The 19786-nt window shown below is 39.7% G+C and overlaps 1 protein-coding gene and 1 non-coding gene across 2 annotated transcripts in view; both read right to left on the bottom strand.

Moving 5' to 3' along the window:
• Window positions 1-1918: 1918 nt before the first annotated feature.
• The window catches only part of fam20cb (FAM20C golgi associated secretory pathway kinase b), a 66055-nt gene continuing 48187 nt past the window's right edge, over window positions 1919-19786 (bottom strand). The window contains exons 4-11 of the mRNA XM_086064716.1: window positions 12668-12760; window positions 6162-6277; window positions 4637-4817; window positions 4446-4555; window positions 4050-4131; window positions 3794-3853; window positions 3572-3722; window positions 1919-2431 (exon numbers count right to left, since the gene is read on the bottom strand). Of these exons, the coding sequence (XP_085920842.1) occupies window positions 2321-2431; window positions 3572-3722; window positions 3794-3853; window positions 4050-4131; window positions 4446-4555; window positions 4637-4817; window positions 6162-6277; window positions 12668-12760 (904 nt within the window). The 3' untranslated portion in view covers window positions 1919-2320. The remainder of the gene's footprint in view (window positions 2432-3571; window positions 3723-3793; window positions 3854-4049; window positions 4132-4445; window positions 4556-4636; window positions 4818-6161; window positions 6278-12667; window positions 12761-19786) is intronic.
• trnar-ccu (transfer RNA arginine (anticodon CCU)) lies at window positions 6378-6450 on the bottom strand. Its single transcript has one exon. It is a non-coding gene; the product is annotated as a tRNA-Arg (tRNA).

Here is a 19786-nt window from a genome sequence, read left to right as displayed (position 1 = left end):
AAAGTTTAAAATAAAAAATGACTAGATATTTGGAACTATACCTCAAAACTGAAAATTACATTTAAAAAAATAATGTACATGTAGAGTTTATTTTATAAGCAGATTTTTTTTTTTTTATAAAGCAGCTGTTGTTATGACAGTGTTGTATCAATGGTTATATGGTTGCATCTTAACTATTATAATATGATAAGTAGTCAAATAAATACATAAATAAATAAATAAGAAGAAAGTAGAAACAAATGCATATAAACTTCTGTCTGAACCTTACAGACGAGATCAATTTAAAAAATGAAAAAAGAAGAAATAATAAATGTATTTAGCGGATAGCTAAATGTGACCACCAGCATTGCAACAAGTGCGGTGTCTTATGGGTAATGTAGGAATCGTCCTTTACGCCACCATTTCAGCCTCTCTCGTTTGGGCTAATCATTAGGTTGAATCGAGTGGGTTGGAGGTGAGAGCTGATAAGCATCTTCATGACTCGTTCCCATGACGATGCTTCCTGGTGGCTTGTCTGCGGCTCGATGCGGACAGTAGTTGTCCGGCTCCGCCTCCTCCATTCATGACTCAATTTGTGCGTGTTGGGGTCTTAACTATTATAAAGTTTTCTTGATAAAAACTAAAAAGTTATCACAACATAATTCCGTGTCTGAAGGCCATTTTCCTGTGAACTCTCGTTTACCAGCATAACTTTTTATATTACTCAGATTTTTGGCTCACTTTGAGTTTATCTTTATGTTGTTGAGATGATACTTTAGCCAGGGCACATATTTCCATTAACAAAAACGTTACGAAACGTACACAACAGTGAACCCTCACGTAACAGTCCTTTGCCGCCATCTTGTGGCATGACCAGGCAATTCAATAGCGAGGGTGTCGATTAATGGTAGATTTTCGCATTATTTCATTATTGTATATCTTTTTAAACAAATAATCATGCGGGGGGGAAAAAAAGAAGACTTTGGTTTCTGTTTATTTTTGTTTTATTGCACTTTAACCATGATGCAAAGAAATGAACAAAAATTCCACAGAAACAATGTCCTGTTGATGAAAATAAAAAAAACATTTCGCCATGGATCCCCTCACAAACACCCACACACAATGCATTGACACAGGACTGTAGAAAAGCTTTTGTACAACAGACGGAATGAGCACACACTCAACTCACACATCTTAGCCGTACTCGTCTCCGGGCGGAACTGAAACCGTATGAAACCAGACATTCAAGTTTCTATCATTGCACAGGCACTAGATTTTCCTATGGTATATATTAAATTTGAGCCAATGGCGGAACCGCCGGCTCGACCAACAGCTCAGCCGTCAAAGCTGTTGTTGATGAAAGAAATGTACACCCCCGAAAAATAATCTCCCCGCGATAGCAACACCTGGACATCAATTATAGTACAAAAACAAACAAACAAACAAACAAACAAACCCAATTAACATTTGGCTTTTTGGTACCATGTACACTCACTGGCCACAATATTAGGTACACCCGCAAGCAATATAACATCAAATATAAGATCATATTTGACAAAGCCCTTGTATTGGGAGTTAATTACATGGCGCAAGCGTACCTAATGTTGTGACTGGTGATAGAAATAAGACAGCAGTTGAGAGTTAAATGACACAAACTCAATTTCTTGTTACGTTTCCTGACCTACCTGCTTGTTTTGCGCACAGCAATAGCGCCCTCTTGTGGGGAAAACAAGAAAGTACACCACTATGATGTTATTTTTGAGGCTGAGTTTGTACCTATTTGTGTTCAAACAATAAATAGGGGTTTCAATAAATACTCTCACCAAGACATTTATGGGCAATATTCATGGGCAAATTCACGAGTTAACCTGCACTCCAATTAAAATGGTTTAAATCCCAAAGAGCTTTGATAGGAAATAAAATAGCAGATCAATTCCTCTACTTTACACAAGTTACTTTTTGTATTGTTTTTCAGATGACAAAAACAATCAGCTCCTCCTCCAGGGCAACTCAATTGAACATTTGTGATGTCATCGGTACGTAGAAACACATTTGTCAGCTTGAAGAATATCGACAAGTCCCTCAGAATTCACTGAATTCAAAAAAAGGTCCACAAGGAGACAAGTCTTGCTGCAACATCATTTTAGAGGTGACGCGGGGAGATCCGACTCAAGTTAACGGTCCCATCCCAGATCAGCCGCGGATCCGCGTTGAGTTCTGTTGCGTACGCTCGGTTCTGACCTTCAGGAAATTTGGCTTGAAAGCGCTCACATGGCATCAGGAGGAAATTGAAACCCTCCGAGCTCAAGTTCTATCCAACGTGGACGCCACCTCGCGCCAGCTACCTCATCCTCGGCCCGCTCTCCTCTGTCCATTGGCTCCTTTGGAGGTCGTCCTCCACCACATAACTGTAGCCCTCCTTTTCAATGCATTCCACTAGAACCTGCAGAACCTGAAAAAACAGCAGAACAATCTTGTCCTAATTGTATGGTATCATATCGTAAATAGTAAAAACGGACCAATCATATAAACTGATAGCACAGTGGAAAATTTAAAAATAATAACAGGGCAACAGCTCTCAGTAAATACCGATATTGAGAAGTGCCTGTGATTGGCTGCCGATAGATACTGATCAATATGACATTGGCGGATGAGTTACTTTTCAGTTAGTTTAACAAAGTTCAACTTTATGAGGGATTACAATTTTAAAATTACACAATATGCACAGACAAATAATAAGAAAATATGAAATATTGTGCTGCTAAATTTCTGATATCAGTATCATCAATAAAAAATAAAAAAGTCCCACTATAATGGGGAATATTAAAAAATAGTAATGTAGTAGACTTACCTTTAAGTGTTCATCAAAAATGAGGTGGTGATTTTATTCCGAAAAAAAAGTAGAGCTACCGATATTTATGATTGAAAGTCACTGCACATATATAAACCCCCCCCCCCCCAAAAAAAAGCAAAAAACAAAAACTGAAATAATGGGCACATAAAAATGTATTGCACATAAAAGTAAAAGTTTAGATTTCATGCAAATTTACAGTACACAAAAAGTGAAAAAAATGAAAAAGCACTGTACTTGATATTAGGAAATGTTTTAACAGACTGTATGCATGCTGGAAAAAAAGCTATCCTGATATCTTTCATTGTATTATTTCGTGCATTTAATGTCTTTTTTTTTGTGATTCTTTGACATGCCACTAGAGGGAGCCAGCATATCAGTGATTCTCTTTGAGAACCTCACTGAATTATAATATCAGATGAGAAATAAGCAGAATAGTTCAATCCAAAAAGTGAAACCCGTTATATAAGTTCGCACAGAGTGAAATTTCACAAGTAATATTTTATTTTGATTATAGCTTACACAAGCCCCCAAATTCACCATCAAGAAATTAGACTACTAAGTAGGAAACAATAGAAAATTATTTTAATGTAGGTAAAGAGTATTTAATGTGTGTAGGTTGTTGAGTTTCATTTGAGTTGAACTTCAAGGACAAACTTTTCCATGATATTTCCATGTATTTAAAAGTAGCTGCACTAGCGCTAATGGCGTGATACATAAAGTGAGTGCAAAAGTGCTGACCTGGCGTAGTCGGCGGTCCATGGCGTCCAGGTGCGGCTGGATGAGGATGGGACGGAGATGATCCCTCAGCAGGGATTCTGCCACCAGGGTGGACAGCTTGTACTCCTCCTTAGCCAGCAGCTGCAGACGCAAGTGGGTCGACTTGCGGACCCTGCACAAAATCCAGATCATTAGCTCAAGCGCACACTCCGACACACACGGGCAACATAAGCATCATTTTACCGGCAGCACTGTGCCAGTGGCACCAGAATGGACTTCTCGTCGTGGGAGTGCTTTCCAAACCTGCAGAGGGGGAAACAAGAATGGAGGGTTCATTTTGAACTTTTTGTTTGTGGTCAGCCATTACAAATGGAGTATGATTGACGCTCCCCAAAAGATTCATAAAGATATCACAATATGGCGGCAAAGCACTACTTTTCTATTAGAGAGGGCTGTGGCCTGAACATTGTCCAAAACATCATGCGTGAAGTGTTCTCACCCCCTGCCGTTGTCCAAGTGGATGATGAACGTCTCGTTTCCAAACTTTTCAAACGTCTCATAATGATGCCGGTCCATGTTTCCTGTCCAGAAACAGGAAAGAGCATTTATGACGAATGTGTATGAATATATATGACCAATTTCAGATTTTTTTTTTTTTGTTTCCTTGCTTCTTGATTTTAATTTGTGTGTGTGTGTGTGTATATATATATATATATATATATATATATATATACACAAATTAGAATCAAATTAGAATCAAAAAGCAAGGAAACAAAAAACTATTATTCATCTGAAGAAATAAGTAATCAGTAAGTAATCAAAGAAATCAAAATGATTCTTGATGCAGAAATGACATCGTAAATTATGTAATCTAAACAAAACATATCCAACTGACCCATGAGGAAGTCAAAGATGGTCATGTCCATTATGTCCAGAAGTCTTGTCCCACTGTCATAGGGCGGAGTCTGTTTGACCTCCTCACAGTAGTCCGGGTCAACTTCCCATCTGAGTATCACATCATCGAAACATATTTTTCCACACGCGTGTCTTCTCTCATTCGGATGACCAAAGTGTCCATTTTCTTACTCTGCCTTCTTGCGTTTGTGGTAGGAGCGTCTCCACGGGTTCCTCCAGGTTTTGCGCTTGGCGAGGGTCAGGTCCGGGAGGAAGGCGGCCAGGGATCCTTCTATTTGGTCGGGCTTACCGCACAGGGCGTGCTCCGTCGAGCAATAGTACGAACATTCTCCGTAGAAACACACATTGTTGGCTAAGGACAGATTGAAACAAATGGACGTACATTTATAAAGTGTACATACATACACACATAGTTATGACTGTGTTTTGCGTTGGCTCATGGGGTCATTGTGCTGTTATGGTTCTAATTTGTCCCTTGTGATGATGTCAGTTGTTATGCAGTTGCTATGTCCCTTAGGATTTTCCTAGTGACGATGACATTGTCAGCTGCTAGGCAGTGTTTATGTCCCTTATGATGTTATGGTCCTTATTTGGCCCTTGTGATGATAATGATGATGATGAAAATGATGATGATATTGTTTGTGGTTATGCAGTTTATGTCCCTAGTGAAGATTACATCATGTCAGTTGCCATGCAGTTCTATGTCACTTATGTTATGGTCCTTGTTTATCGCTTGTGATGATGATAATGACGATATCAGTTGTTATGCAGTTGCTATGTCCCTTATGATTTTCCTAGTGACTGTGACATTGTCAGATGCTATGCGGTTTCTATGTCCCTTATGACGTTATGGTCCTTGTTTATCGCTTGTGATGATGATAATGATGATGTTGTCAGTTGTTATGTTGTAGATGACATTATGTCAATTGCTATGCAGTTCCATGTCGCTTATGTTATGGTCCTTGTTTATCGTTTGTGATGATGCTAATGATGATGTCAGTTGTTATGCAGTTGCTATGTCCCTTATGATTTTCCTCGTGACGATGGCACTGTCAGTTGCTATGCGGTTTCCATGTCCCTTATGATATTATGGTCCTTGTTTGTAGCTTGTGATGATGATGATGTTGCTAGTTGCTATGCAGTTGCTATGTCTCTTATGATGATGATCTTGCTAGTTGCTATGCATTTGTTATGGTCCTGTATTAGTCATTCTCATTTTGTCTAGTCATTCTTTGTCATGTAGGCCTTTATTCGACCAGTGAGTGAATATATATGAAGATCCACAATATATACAAATATAGTGTGTCTCATTTCTTTGTGAGTGATGTTAATGAGAAAACTAATTACATTTATAGTTGTAGTCAAATTCAGTTCTTCATGCCCGCACTCTCTTTTTGCTCTTTAAGAATTCACGCCACACATATTTTGGAAGGACGTTCAGACAAGATTAATGACCCCTGGAGGGATTCAGTGACTTGTATTAATTGCTGAGACTGTGAGTAAATTCGGTCCCGTGAGACGCCCCCACTTGCACGTGACCCAAAAGTTGCATAGCTCATTAACTGCTGTGCTTTGATGCAAGCCCGCTTGCAGTTACCCTCCATTATAATAAACGTTGCCAGTATTCTTTCACAATTAGCTTTATATGAATGATTTACATTTGTTTTTGCTTTCTTTAAGTCGAGGTGTCCGCTACCTGGCGATATGAAGAATGTCCGCCAGAGCTTCTTATCCCGTGTGACATCTCGGATCTCCTTGGTCATGTTGACAAGTCTGCCGGCTACTGGAGGGACGCGGCGGAAGTCCAAAATCCTACAGCAAGCCAAGACAGACACAAGATGATTAAGGTATCAACATAGTGGGTGAATGACAATTAAAACAACCCCATTTAAAATTTGGACTAAATACTTCACACCCCAGATGGGACTCGAACCCACAATCCCTGGCTTAGGAGGCCAGTGCCTTATCCATTAGGCCACTGGGGCACATATGCCGTTTAAATACGTCTCTCATCATGATGGATGTCGCCGCCAGGGGGCACCATGACCACACTGCATCAGCGGTCCTTGTGTGGCCACCATTCCACACCAGACGTCTTTTAACCTCCACTCACACAACACACATACATCATCCTGATGTCAAAGCGAGGCAAGATAGAACTTCACCATCCGTTCCGGGAAATTGTATTTATGCACCAAGCGTTAAGGCTTTTGTGGTTCATGCGCCATGAGCTAGCACACTTTAAGTGGAAAGCCAGGTTGTGGGATTGTTGTGATAGGAAGAGAAGAGAGGTCCTCCTTGGCGGATGTGTGCGTGCCAAATGTCGATTTTATGCATCTGTGGTCTTCAGTACGACATCAGCACTGACTCTTTAACAATTGATAGCCCCTGACAACTGCTAATGGACAGGCCTGGGGGCAGAAGAAGAACCGGACAGACCAAAATAAAAGAGTGGAAAACGGCGAGGAAAGATTTAGAGGAATAGAGAAAATGTATTCCTGTTTAGGCACACACGCGTTGCTAGGCAGAATTCATAGATTTTGGCGACACATTATGAAGGTCGCAATGAAAATAAAAGTTGAAGTCGCAATCTTACAAGATTGAACTATTGAGATTAAGAATAATAAATTAACAAATAAATAACTGAAAAGTACGGTGTGTGGAATTATTCACCCCCTTTTCTCTCAGTGCAGCCAATTGTCTCCAAAATGGATAGGACTGAATAATGCCCAGTTTCTAGTAGCAGCCACTAAACCCAATTGAATATCTGCATTAAATAAAAAGTAAAGAAAGCGCCATCTGCTGGTTGTGACATGGCACTGCCCACTTGGCCATAATGTCAAATAGAGCAAAGTAACAGACTAAGTCAGTCACGTTTATTTAAGCCACCCAGATGGCTGCACAGCAGTGTTTGTTTGGCACGGTCTGCATACAAGCTAATGCCAACAGCATCACTTTATTTATTTCTTTATTTCACATCATTCACATACTCCACATATAAGGATGTATGACCCCGTTTAAGAATTTTCTATTTATTTATCATTTACCATTTTTCTCAACTTAAAATTAGTTAATCATGTTTCTTTTCTTAATATCATTAAATAATTACCTAATAATCAACAAAAACACTTAACAATTGTAACAGTATACGTTTAACCTGATTAGAATAAATTTGCGAAAATAAAAATAATAATAATGATGAGGAATATAAAAATAAAAACTAACCATGAATAAAATAAAAAATTGTAATTAAATAAGTTTTCATCCAGATATTTTTATATACAGTGGATATAAAAAGTCTACACACCCATGGTAAAATGCCATACGATGTCACATAAGCCTACCATTAGTCTGACCTTTAACCTCAACATTTCAAACATTTTTTTTAATTAAAATGTTTTTGTGAGGGGAAGCAAAACCAAAGAACTAAAATAATGTGGTTGCGTGGCTTTTTTTTAATTTTATTGTATTTTTTTAAAATTTGTATTAAAAATAAATGATATTTCAAACTGCTCACAATTCCTTCCACATTGTGATTATAATAAATTAGTAAAAATAAAAATAATAATGATTCATAAAAAAATAAAAACTAAGCATGAATAATAAAATAAAAACAAATAGTACATACAGTGGATATTAAAAAGTCTACACACCCCTGGTAAAATGACAAACAATGTCACGTACCATTAGTCTGACCTATAATTAACCAACAATTCAAACGATTTTTTGAATTAAAAACTTTTTGCGAGGGGAAGCAAAACCAAACAACTAAAATAATGTGGTTGCACAAGTGTACACACCCTCTTATAACTAGAATGTGGCAATGTTCAAAATTAACCACATATTCACTAATAATTAAAAAATCACATTCAGAGTCATGTGCCTCTGCTTACCTCCAAATAAAGCTCTGATGTTCTAGGAAGCTTTTCCTGACATTTTTATTTTTTCCTTTCTAGCATAAGACTTCGTGGCTTTTTTTGTTTTTGTATTGTATTGCATTAAAACTGAATGCTATTTCAAACTGCTCATAATTCACTCCACATTGTGGAAAGCCACAAAAACAGCCCCAAGCATAATGCTTCAATGTTGTGTTTGCACCTTTTAGACATTGTTTTGGGAGGTTTTGTTATGGTCCAGTTTTAAAAATAAAATGCGGTCTTTGTGCCTACCATTTTGCCCACCCCTGTGCTTGAATAAATGGCTCCGTCCAAGCACAGTATTTGATCTCATATGTTTTGCTAGCTGCTCTTTTCTGGCTTAGTTTTTCCCAGCTGAAGCAAATCCAATCAACACAATGAAGTGTGTTAATGGCAGCGTAGCCCATAAGAGAAGCGGCGTTGGCTGTTAGTGCTGCTTTTAAAAGGAGGCTCTGTGCGGCGACGGGCCCCCTGGGAGGCAGTGTAGCCTCACTCTGCAACACCAGCAGCCGCCGCTCCGCAGCCCTGGTCTAATTTAGAACAGACAAAATAAGAGGGAGGAAGAAAAAAAAAAGAGTCAAGTGCTGCTTTTGGCAAAGCTTGCCTGGCTTATATTTAGAACGGGCACAGGGCCTTTCCTGCTTTTGGTTTCCTCCTCTTCCCTTCCCCTTAACCCACACACACATATGCTGCCAGTATGTGTGTGTGTGTTCGAGAAGAGCAGCAGATGCGAAGCAGACTGTTGACAAAGGCTGCTGCTAATGCAATTTACGGAGAAGTGTGTCATTGCGCCTGGAGGAAGGAAGCGAGCGGCTTCATGCCATGATGGCGCACATGTGAACGGACAAGTGTTGTAACCTCACTCTCGTCTTGTGCCGGGATGAACAAAAAACAACAAAAACGCACACCAGCATTCCTTTTTTGTAGCCTTTTCATGAAGCTTCCCCCGAGCGTGCTTCTTAGCTAAGTAAGGAGGATGCAGTCATTGTTGGGTGGGATGCTTGCTTGTGGGAGGGCCGCATTCATTGGCGCTGACAAACGGCCTTTGGGGCTCGCGGCTGCACTGTACGAGCTCCGCCTTTTGAGAGAAGTGAAATTGATGGAGGCGGTGAAAGGGGAGAGAATATAAAAGCAGTAAAAGATGAAAACGTCGAATGTCTTCAGACGCCAACTAGAATAAGATCGCAAGATGGGAGGGAGACCTTGACCTTCTGCTCGGTGTCTTCTTTTCACCGCGTTACATAAGGAAGGTTTTTGCACCCATTGTTGGTATTTGACCTGTCAAGACTTGGAACGGATCTGCAAACATAACCTCGGATGGGCCACTTTCGAGGTTTCGGCAATTTCCCTAACAAAAAAATAAAATGAAAAATAAATAAAAAATACATGTCCCTGCTAACATGCATCGTTTATACAGTGAACCCTAAACTAAATCAAATAGACAAAGTGCAATTTCGGCAGATTTGAATGCTTGTGCTTAAATCATTTCAGTGAAATGAACTCATTCACTGCCATAAATTAATTTAAAAAAATATAAAAAAATTTGGGGTGTCAGGTGATTAAAATGTAAATCGTAATTAATCGCATGACGATTAATCACAAATTTCATATCTGTTCTAAATGTACAATTAAAAAGTTTTAGCTTTTCATACTCTTGTTAACAAAAGAGGGGGAAAGAATTTTAAACTAATGAATTTTTGACGTTTTTAGCCGTCAATGGCAGTGAATGAGTTAAAATCCATTTCCTGATATAAATTGGTCTCCATGTATATCACTTAGCATAACGGCCATGGAATTGTTTGCAAAGTACAGTTGGAGGTGGGATTCAAACCTGCAACCTCCTGGTTACTGGACAATGCACTTTACCAACTGCGCCACCGAGCAGTATCAGACACCTGGTAATGATGATCAGTTGTATGCACGGAAGTGGGCGTGGGAAGTGGGACTTTGAGAACATTTGTCAGTCCCGTTGAAAATGAATGGGGAAAATTTGCTATTTAACGTAACTGTAAGTAATGTGGAATCAGATGATATATACCCCGGGAGGCGGGAATTTTTTGAAGCAAGTTGAAATGTGAATGTGTAAATCGCAAGTATTACGTGGGAGTTGCTTCACGGCAAAAAAAAAAGAAGAAAAAAAGTGTGGAGCATAAAAATCACAATAATTTAAGTGGGAATGCTTCACAATTATCAAAAATAATACTGATAAATAATTCTTTTTGAGAGTTGATTAATCATTTATAGACCCATGCAAAAGTCATTTTGACTCCAATTACTTGTAGATTTTCACTTTTCACAGCAGGGTTCTGTCTCGAGTCCCCAAAAATAGCTGGCTGCAAATAGAGAGGACCTCGTTTAAAAAAAGCACTCAGTGTTTTGTTTCTCTATTTTTCATGACTTTCCCAAACCCTCGAGTGTAGTGATTATAGTATTTTGTAGCGTTCACGTTTTTGATGTCATTAATTTACTGTTGAACTTTCTTGTTGTCTTATTGCATGACAATTTTTTGCTCCATGAACAGCACTTTGTATGTAGCGGTGGTTGTTTTAAAGTTGAGTAAATTTTTCAATCAAATCGTTAGTAAAGTAAATTTTTCCCTCATAAAACCCACATCAAATAAAAAAATAAAAATAAAATAAATAAATAAAGGCCCACTAGGCTATTACATTTTAATTTCATCATAATGGTGACACTTGGAAATTAATTATATTTTTAAGGAGGTAAAAATTCTAGAATCACTGCTCGAGTAAATATTTCCCCCAAAAGCAACAAGCGCATTTAATTCCCACTCATCATTCTCGCATTGTTTTCCATCTTCCCGAGAGGAAGCACTTATTTTCACATTATCTGCGAATAAACAATATTTATTTCTTATCATTTCTGTGGAAGTTAATGTGGTGGGTTGAAAAAAGTTTCAAAGCTCGTTTGGTGTCAGGAGAAATGAATAAATACCCGGGGGTGGGTGATTGGGGGGGCAAAACAACAAACTAGATTTGAATAATGTCACTGTCATTTGATTTTTCTACAAGCAAAAGGTAAAACACTGATTAGATCTGGAAATGGGATTTTTGTAAAAAAGAAAAAGAAAAAAAGAATTGATGTATTATTTTAAGGCGGTATTGCCCAACCAACGATAGCCTGCGTTACATAAAGGAATGTACAGGTCACCATGACGCCATAGTTATACAATGGTTGGCGCCTTGCTCGATGGCACCTGAGCAGTGATATTCCCTATATAATGTCTCGCAATTCTCCAATCATAGTTCTAATCATTTTATGCTAATTGACGCGCCTTGATGTAAAACAGCTGAAAAACATAATTCCCACATTAGTATTCTGGTCTTCATGAAAAATAATGGCTCATAATCCAAAGGCAAAGGTGCCCTTCACATCAAGTGTTGTGCATCTTTTGCAGTCTTCCCTGCCAGGTGCTTAATGAGCTGACATGACGAGGTGCAGATTAGCAATCGGGGCCCAAAAAAAAAATCAGCACGACATCAAGCGGGACCTTGTCTCTCCATGTTCACAAAGCGGCAAAGATTTGACCTGACCTTCTTGTCACCAACATCCGATGGACATTTTTCGTCTTCCCAAGGCCACTGACAGGATTGTCCCTTTGATATGTCTAATTTCATTCCAAAAATGGATTTGTGTGTGTGTGTGAGATTAGGCCTATTAATGATTAGACCCAACCATCAAAAATGATTATCTACCCCCATTCCTTACCCTAACCTCAACCATAACCCAATTCAAACCTAAACTCTAAAATCAAGTCTTGACCCTCTAAACTTGTGGGGCCCAGCAAAATGGCCCCACAAGGATGGGTGGGCCCCGAAATATTGGCCCCACCATGTAACAAAAGGTAGACCACACACACGCACGCACCCCAAAAAACAAAACAAAAAAAGAGCGACGATGATGACATGCTGACTCGGGAAGGCTGCCAAATAAACAATACTGAGCTCTGGGAAAAAAAAAGTGACTTGACCTGTCCTGGATTGGCGTCTTTCTATATATCTGCACTCTGGCACACTTATCCACAGTTGAAACCAGTTAAGACCACCAGGTTACACATTTTCATATGGGGTAAGCTGAGCCCCAAGACAGTACAAGAGTAGAGACCATTTTGAATAGATCAGACCTTCTTCCGCGTTGAGCAGAAAAGGCTCCGCAGCTGTGTACTCGACCTTTCTGGCATCCAGTAAATAGTTCAACTGAGAATATGATAAGATAAAGAAGGAAATTTCCCAATCCGAACTTTACATTCGTGAGAGGCTGGACTTACTTGTCGAGATGGAAGGCAGCAATCTCGGCATTGTGTCTCTCAAAGTCGGAGAAATAGAAGAAATCCGGGGGCGTCTCCTGTTCACGAGTCTGCCTGACGGGACACAAAGAAAAACACAAATTAGAACGTCAATAATGCAATACTTGACGGTACGTATGATTCTGTCCAGCTTCGCACCCGCGTACCAACGTTCGGCAAATTCATCTCAAACCACCACCAAATCTCAATCAACACCCTCGAGGGAGTGAGCGCTGAAGGACAATTCAAGGTCAAAGCAATCCCCGCGAAGCGTCCTTTCCAGTTCCCGCAGTGTATTTATTCACTCTGATCCTGGAGAAAAAATGGCTTCCGGTACAAAACTCGGCTTTTAAAAGCCCTTGCAAGAAACACAAGAACCTCTTTAAGACTTGAAAAGCCAGCGTTGACGTAACGGGGCAGGACAGATGTGTATAAATTGAACAAGACAGCGCAGTATTTGAGTTACTTTCCCTTTATGAGCTCCACTTTGCTTTTTCTATTTTCTTTTTTTTATTGACCAAAACGCCTCACACAGAAGCAACAATTGCAAAGATTTGGCTGACAGCCTCTGCCATTTTTTTCTTCGACTTGCTGGAGGAAGATGAGAAGACTCGGAAATATCTGGGCATCGTCTCTCTCTCTCTCTGTTCCTTCTTTATTCCCTGCCTGCTTACTCCACTTGCGTACGCACAGCTTAATACCTCATATCGGTCCAGTTCTCCCCTTTCCCCCCTCCATTGCATCTCTCTCGCTCACTCCTCATCTCCTCTTCCCTCTCCACTCACTCCTCAGCTGGCTGGCTCGCTCCTACCACAGCTGTGTAACTGACATACGCACCAGTCATTAACTATCCCAACATGGTGCCCAGAAGCACGGCCGTCCGCTGAATAGTGCCCAATTTCTTCCTCTACTCTGCATTTAGCTACTCCTGCACAACGAATCATTCACGCGTTGCAACATCTAAAAACTTTACAGCTGAAATCAATAACATTATAGCTCATATTTTGTCCTGGCCACTTGTTGCTAGGCAGAGTTCATAGGGTTCAAGTGTAAAAAATTGCAAACACATGCGAGCCACGCCCAAGAGGGGCCGATAGTGCTGGGTCTATACACAACACGAGTATGAGACATTTACATATGCACGGTTGTTTCACAGTTAAGACTGCTCTGTATGAAATAGAAAAAGAAAACAGTTCCAATCTGTTGGAACGCTGCTGCCCCTTGCCCATTATGCGGCTACAATACCAGCAGATTTTAAGACATGTGCAGTGCATGTATGTACTACACATTACAAATTACATGTAATACATTATTATGTTATTAAATTATTATTACACTTTTATTACAACTTTTGGCTCAGCACATATAAATTAATTTATATGTATAAAATAAACAACCCATTTGCATTGGGATAGACCAGAGCATATTAACTCTTTCAATTCTAGCCATTTCATTTATTTATTTATTTATATTTACTAATCAGCAGTAGAACATCGGCTGGTTTCACCCAAATCACCAATTTTAGACCCAAAAATGCAGCAAACAAGCTATTTGTGAAAAGTGACTTTTATGCGAATAAAACGCCTCAAACACATGAATTTTCTATGAAATACCAACAACAACAATGTAAATGTGCTTTTGATGGCAAACTATTGTATTTAAAAAATATCCACCAGTTCAACAATTTTGCACTTTACAAACTTTAGAAACTATTTAGCAGTGGTAGCATTTAAGTGTGCAACAGTCTTTTTGAAAAAAATTGATCAATCACAAGCTGCTTGTAACGGTAACATTTCTTGAGGTACGCCATATTCACAAGCGTCAATGATTGTTTTGATACCCGACGATCTCCTCCAAAAGGGACCCAATGCTGCCACCTGTTGGCCATAGTTAGTATTTTTCTTACTTCCGCAGCTTAAAAGATCAAACCAAAGTTGGTCAAGACTTTTTTTTTTGTCTGTTCCCATAAAAAAACAAAAAAAAACAGTTGACGACATTTGCACTCTTCGTTAGGATTCCTCAATCACAATCATTGAGTAAAAAAATAATATTTTTTTTACTAAAACACACTTTTCATTGTAGACGTATTTGAACATTAATGCCTCCCCTTTGCTCCGCCCTCATTCCAACATGTTCACTATGTCAACAGCATCTTTCGATGGACTCACTCTATCTTGCTCTGGATTACTTTGCTCAACACTGAAGACAAATGATACTGATGGATAGTGAGGGCAGGGTCCACTTACAGACACATAACTGGAAAATAACATTTAGCAAACACTATGGAGCCTTGACAGCTTCAAAGAACACAACAACAATCACAAAGCTGGCTGGATGTCGGGTTTGTGTGTTTGACCAATTGCGTGCCAGGGGCGCGAGGCCAACGCTTCTACGATGAGCAGCGGCTCGAGACGCACTGAGAAGAGAAGCTGTTCTAAACTGTGGCTGGTGAGCCACGTTCAATTTGAATCAATAAAGTTATTTAGAGCACGGCGCAACAACTCACACCCAAACACTTGGAAAGAACAGCTGAGGTAAGAATATGAGGAAAATGGTATTTTTGGAAAAGAATGGGCAGCCGGGATGAGCACAAATTCGAAAACAGCAGCGCCTATGTTCAGGCGTGTTATGATGGCGGGGAAACGTACATAAATGCACGACCACATAGTAAAGTCTTGGCTCCATAAATGTTTGAGTATGCGACAAGCTGGGGGAAAACAGAGATGCCTTTCTCAGATTGGACCCACTTAATATAGCGGCGCCTTGACTTACAAGCCCTACTCCTAAGTCAAGGTTTCATCCCTCGTTATGAGCACAGCCAAACAACAACAATCCCATATTTTCAAGTCGCTATCAGAGCTGTGATGACTGACAGCAGGTGAGACGTACTGGACCCGGCATGCCCAGGCCGACCCCCGGGGGCCGACAGTAAACACATAGTTGACACCGGTTGGACAGACGCTTTCTTGGCTGCGCTTGCAAGGTCCGAGGGGCCCCACAGCAGCCAGTGGGGGGGTTTGGAGGTCTAACAAGCAAACACACCACAGCGTGAGAATTTCAAAGGTGAATGAAAGTGCAGCATGTGGAGAAATCTACCTGCACATATAGTTCAGTACATATGGTGCTGAAAAGAAAACCGCAGGGAGGAGAAAACGTGAGGTGTTTCTTTTTGGTCTCTCTTATTCATTTTCAATGTTCTTTTTGCGCACGAATCGATACAATATCCATTTTTTTTTTATTTACAATAAGACACTTCATTAGGTACATCATTTGAATGGAAAATCTGCTAGCTCGCTAGCTAGCTCGCTAGCTAGCTCGCTAGTAGCTGTAAATATTTCCACTTCTGGTAGAAGTTCTTCTGCTTGGTCATTCATTTAGAAGAAGAAGAAAGAAGGAGAAAAAAAGAAGAAAAAGAAAAAAGAAAGAAGAAAGATTTTGATTTTTTGATTTTGAAAAATGACATTTATTTACCGCTCTTATTTACATTCTTTTCATAACACACAGCTCGGCAAGAGCAATTAAAGAAGAAGAAGAAAAAGAAGAAGAAAGAAGAAAAAAAGAAAAAGAAGGAAGAAGGAAGGAGAAGAAGAAAAAGGAAGAAGGAAGAAAAAAGAACGTAGAGGAAGGAAGAAGAGCCATTTTAAACTAAAAAGAAAAACGAATGTGCTTCAGGAGACACTTTTTGAACAAAGCGTATAATCAGCAGCTCGTGGTTCAACTTTTTACTTTGTACTACCTGACACATTGGGCGCCGGTACTACATATTTTTTTTGGAGCACTCTGATTAACCGAACTGCACATTTCATCAAAAATAAATAAATAAATAGATAAATAAATAAATACAATTTTTGGACTGGAATAGCAAGAAAATCTGCAAAATAGCACGGCAAACCCACAAAATAGCGAGGTAACACAAAATAACCCCGCAATTAGACTTAAGACGCAGTAACCACATCACAAAGCAGCGAGGAAACACTACAATATTTAATATATGTTAACCACTGAAAACTACAAGCATAATAATAAACATCGTTAAACTGATGATATTGTGCACAGATACTCATTATTGCCACCTATAGGACTGGAGGGCAACGGCATCAACCACAATTTATCTCCACATCAGAGGTGGCAAATCCAGGTCCAGAAAGTAAAAACCCTCCCACAGTTTGGCTTGAGCCCCTAATGCTAGCTAGCTAGCTAGTAAACGAGCACCAAAGGAGCAAGCGAGCTAGCTAGCACTTGGGGCTAAAGCCAAACTGTGGCACGGTTCCTACTTTCTGGACCTCTGTTCCGCAAAGTGTTCACAAATGAGCCAGCAATTTTTCTCCTTGTTTTGTTTATTTTACACACTCCTACAAACATTGTCCGCTAAGCTAGTTCCAATGTCAATCTGCCGATCAATCAGACTCGAAGTCCAAAACTCGATATGACCGGAGGCTCTTTCTCCTGCATCGTTTGAAACTCACACACGAATCCGCGAGGACGAAGGGTGCGCTTGAAAATGCATGGGGGGCTAAGATAGCGCGGCATCGTCACCGCGGCGACGAGAGGAGGCGGAGCATTGTTTTATCTGTGTGAAGGCTGACCTTTCAAGCAATGACATTTGATAAAGTGACTAAATGCCTCTCAGCGAGCGCGCGAGACAGGATGTGCCTCCGCGTCGGACCGTACGCGCGGCTATTTATCGGCGCCGCCGCGCTGTAATTTTATGTGTGCGGTGTGGATTTGGTGCCCAAATGGGGAGGCGTGACAGGTTATTGTGTTTTGAGTAAGTGCTCTGCACACGGTCGGGATGACATTTGGTTTATGCGAGCGGAGGTGGAAGCGATGGGCGGGAGAAGGGAAAGGAAACAAGGAGAGAAGGACGAGAATGATGGAAAGGATCGTTGACAGCGAGGGAAAGGTACTGGATCATGCTGCAGAAAAGGGAAACGTCAATATTATACATGAAAGAATAAGGTGAGACAAATGGAGGGAAAAAAGGAAATCGAAGCCTCACGTTGCGTTGCAAAGCTTGATGCATGTTGGAAGTAAAAGCTCATTTGATCAGCAAATTACAAACAGACCGATGTGTGGGTTTTTTCAGTGCCGATACCGATGCCGATTATTAGTAGTCATAACCGATATTTGGAAAATATTCATTTCATTCAGTCAAAATAAAAAAAAATACAAACGCCAATCTAGACTTTGTAATGTCTTATAGAACATTTTTTCAGACTTTTAAAAATGTAGAAGTTTGTTTTTTTTATCTTAGAAAATAGAAAATCCTTTTTAATTTCTAACAAAATGCTCCCAAGGTCATCAGTAAGTCTTAAAAAGTTAAATGGAAACTTAAACAAGTAAATACCGTAGCCCCCCCCCCCCCCCCCCCGCCCCAAAATTTCAAAATACCTGAAATCTTAAACTTTCACATTCCTTTGTTTTAATGTTGAACAAAAACAAAAGGTTCAGAATATTTCCAGGGTCAGCAGCATCTCCTATAAAGTTAACAGAAACATTTAGAGATAGACTGATAAGATATTAAGATATAATATAAGATATACCATTATTTAGAGATAGACCCAATATCGGCACAGATTTTGACGAATATCGGTATCGGCCTTTTAAAAAAAAAATCTGACGGCCGATATAAGGAAAATCTAAAACCATTTTAATCTCAGGGTGCTATTTATTTACATTTTCAGTTAACTTTATAAGAGATGCTGCTGACCCTGGGAATATTCTGAACCTTTTGTTTTTGTTCGACATTATAACAAAGAAATGTGAAAGTTTAAGATTTCAGGTATTTCGAAATTTTGGGAACAAAATATTTACTGTAGAAAACGATCAAGAGCGATAGTATTGACTTGCTTAAGTTTCCATGTAACTTTTTAAGACAACTGTTGTCAATTGTCTAAGATTTTTAAAAAATCGACATTTTGAAAAGTCTGAAAAATTGTTCAATGAACATGCTTTGAGACATTACAACAGAGTGAAGATTGGCATTTGTAGTTAAAAAAATGTTGACACCAATATTCCCCCATTTTTACTGAAAATGAATATCGGCCTCATTGACTACCCTGAAAAAAACATATTGGTCTATCTCAAGAAATTTGAAATAAATAGTACCCTAAGATTAAAATGGTTTTAGATTGACCTTTTATCGGCCATCAGATAAAAAATAAATAAAAAAAGGCCGATACCGATATTCGTCAAAATGTCCAATATCGCCGCCTGGCCGATTATCGGTCTAACCCTATGACAAACACAATGGATGATTCACTAAATAGGATTATTATGGGCCTGCTAAGCGGAGCAAGCAGCAGCGAAGCTGCTGCTTGCGGAGCAAGCAGGCACATATTACTATCCACCCTAGAAAAGGGTTTATTATTATGGGCCTGCTAAGCGGAGCAAGCAGCAGCGAAGCTGCTGCTTGCGGAGCAAGCAGGCACATATTACTATCCACCCTAGAAAAGGGTTTATTTTTATTATGGGCCTGCTAAGCGGAGCAAGCAGCAGCGAAGCTGCTGCTTGCGGAGCAAGCAGGCACATATTACTATCCTAGAAAAGGGGTTTATTATTTTTCAACTTATTATATTATCTTCCACGGGTTTTTCCGCAAGAATGCGGCCCGTACCGTACATCGCACCGGGACAAATGAGGTATCAAACGATGCGGCTCGATCTGACTCGATGCGGCATTATTTTTATAAGAATTCCCAGTTACCATGGCGATGCTATTCCCAAAAAACTCCCAAATAAAAGTCCCATAGGAATGAATGGGAAAAGGAAAGACAAAATCACACATCAAGCACCTTTTTCAAAGAGACGCTGCACGCGCATACGTTAACCGATTGATATGAATTTTAGCTCATTTTGTTGGAATTTTTCCCATCTTTAGCTCAGTGTCAAAAAAAATATTAAGGAATGAAAGCTCTTCCCCCTGTGCGGGTTCAAAGACAGTGAGTGTAATCGCCACTCTGATATGCAATTAAGGCTTCAGTGACGGGAACCAAAAAATCTTATTTCCAAAAGTTTCACTTCAACTCGTCACCATGGCCACAATCTTTGCTCACTAGACCTCAAATTCGCACATTTTGTAGCCACAAGCCTCTGCTTTCTG

Source organism: Leptonotus elevatus, chromosome 20, assembly GCF_054856555.1.
Source record: "Leptonotus elevatus isolate MCC_2025b chromosome 20, RoL_Lele_1.0, whole genome shotgun sequence".
NCBI lineage: Eukaryota > Metazoa > Chordata > Actinopteri > Syngnathiformes > Syngnathidae > Leptonotus > Leptonotus elevatus.
Note: the sequence above shows the minus strand (reverse complement) of the source record. Positions and strands in the feature narration are given on the sequence as shown.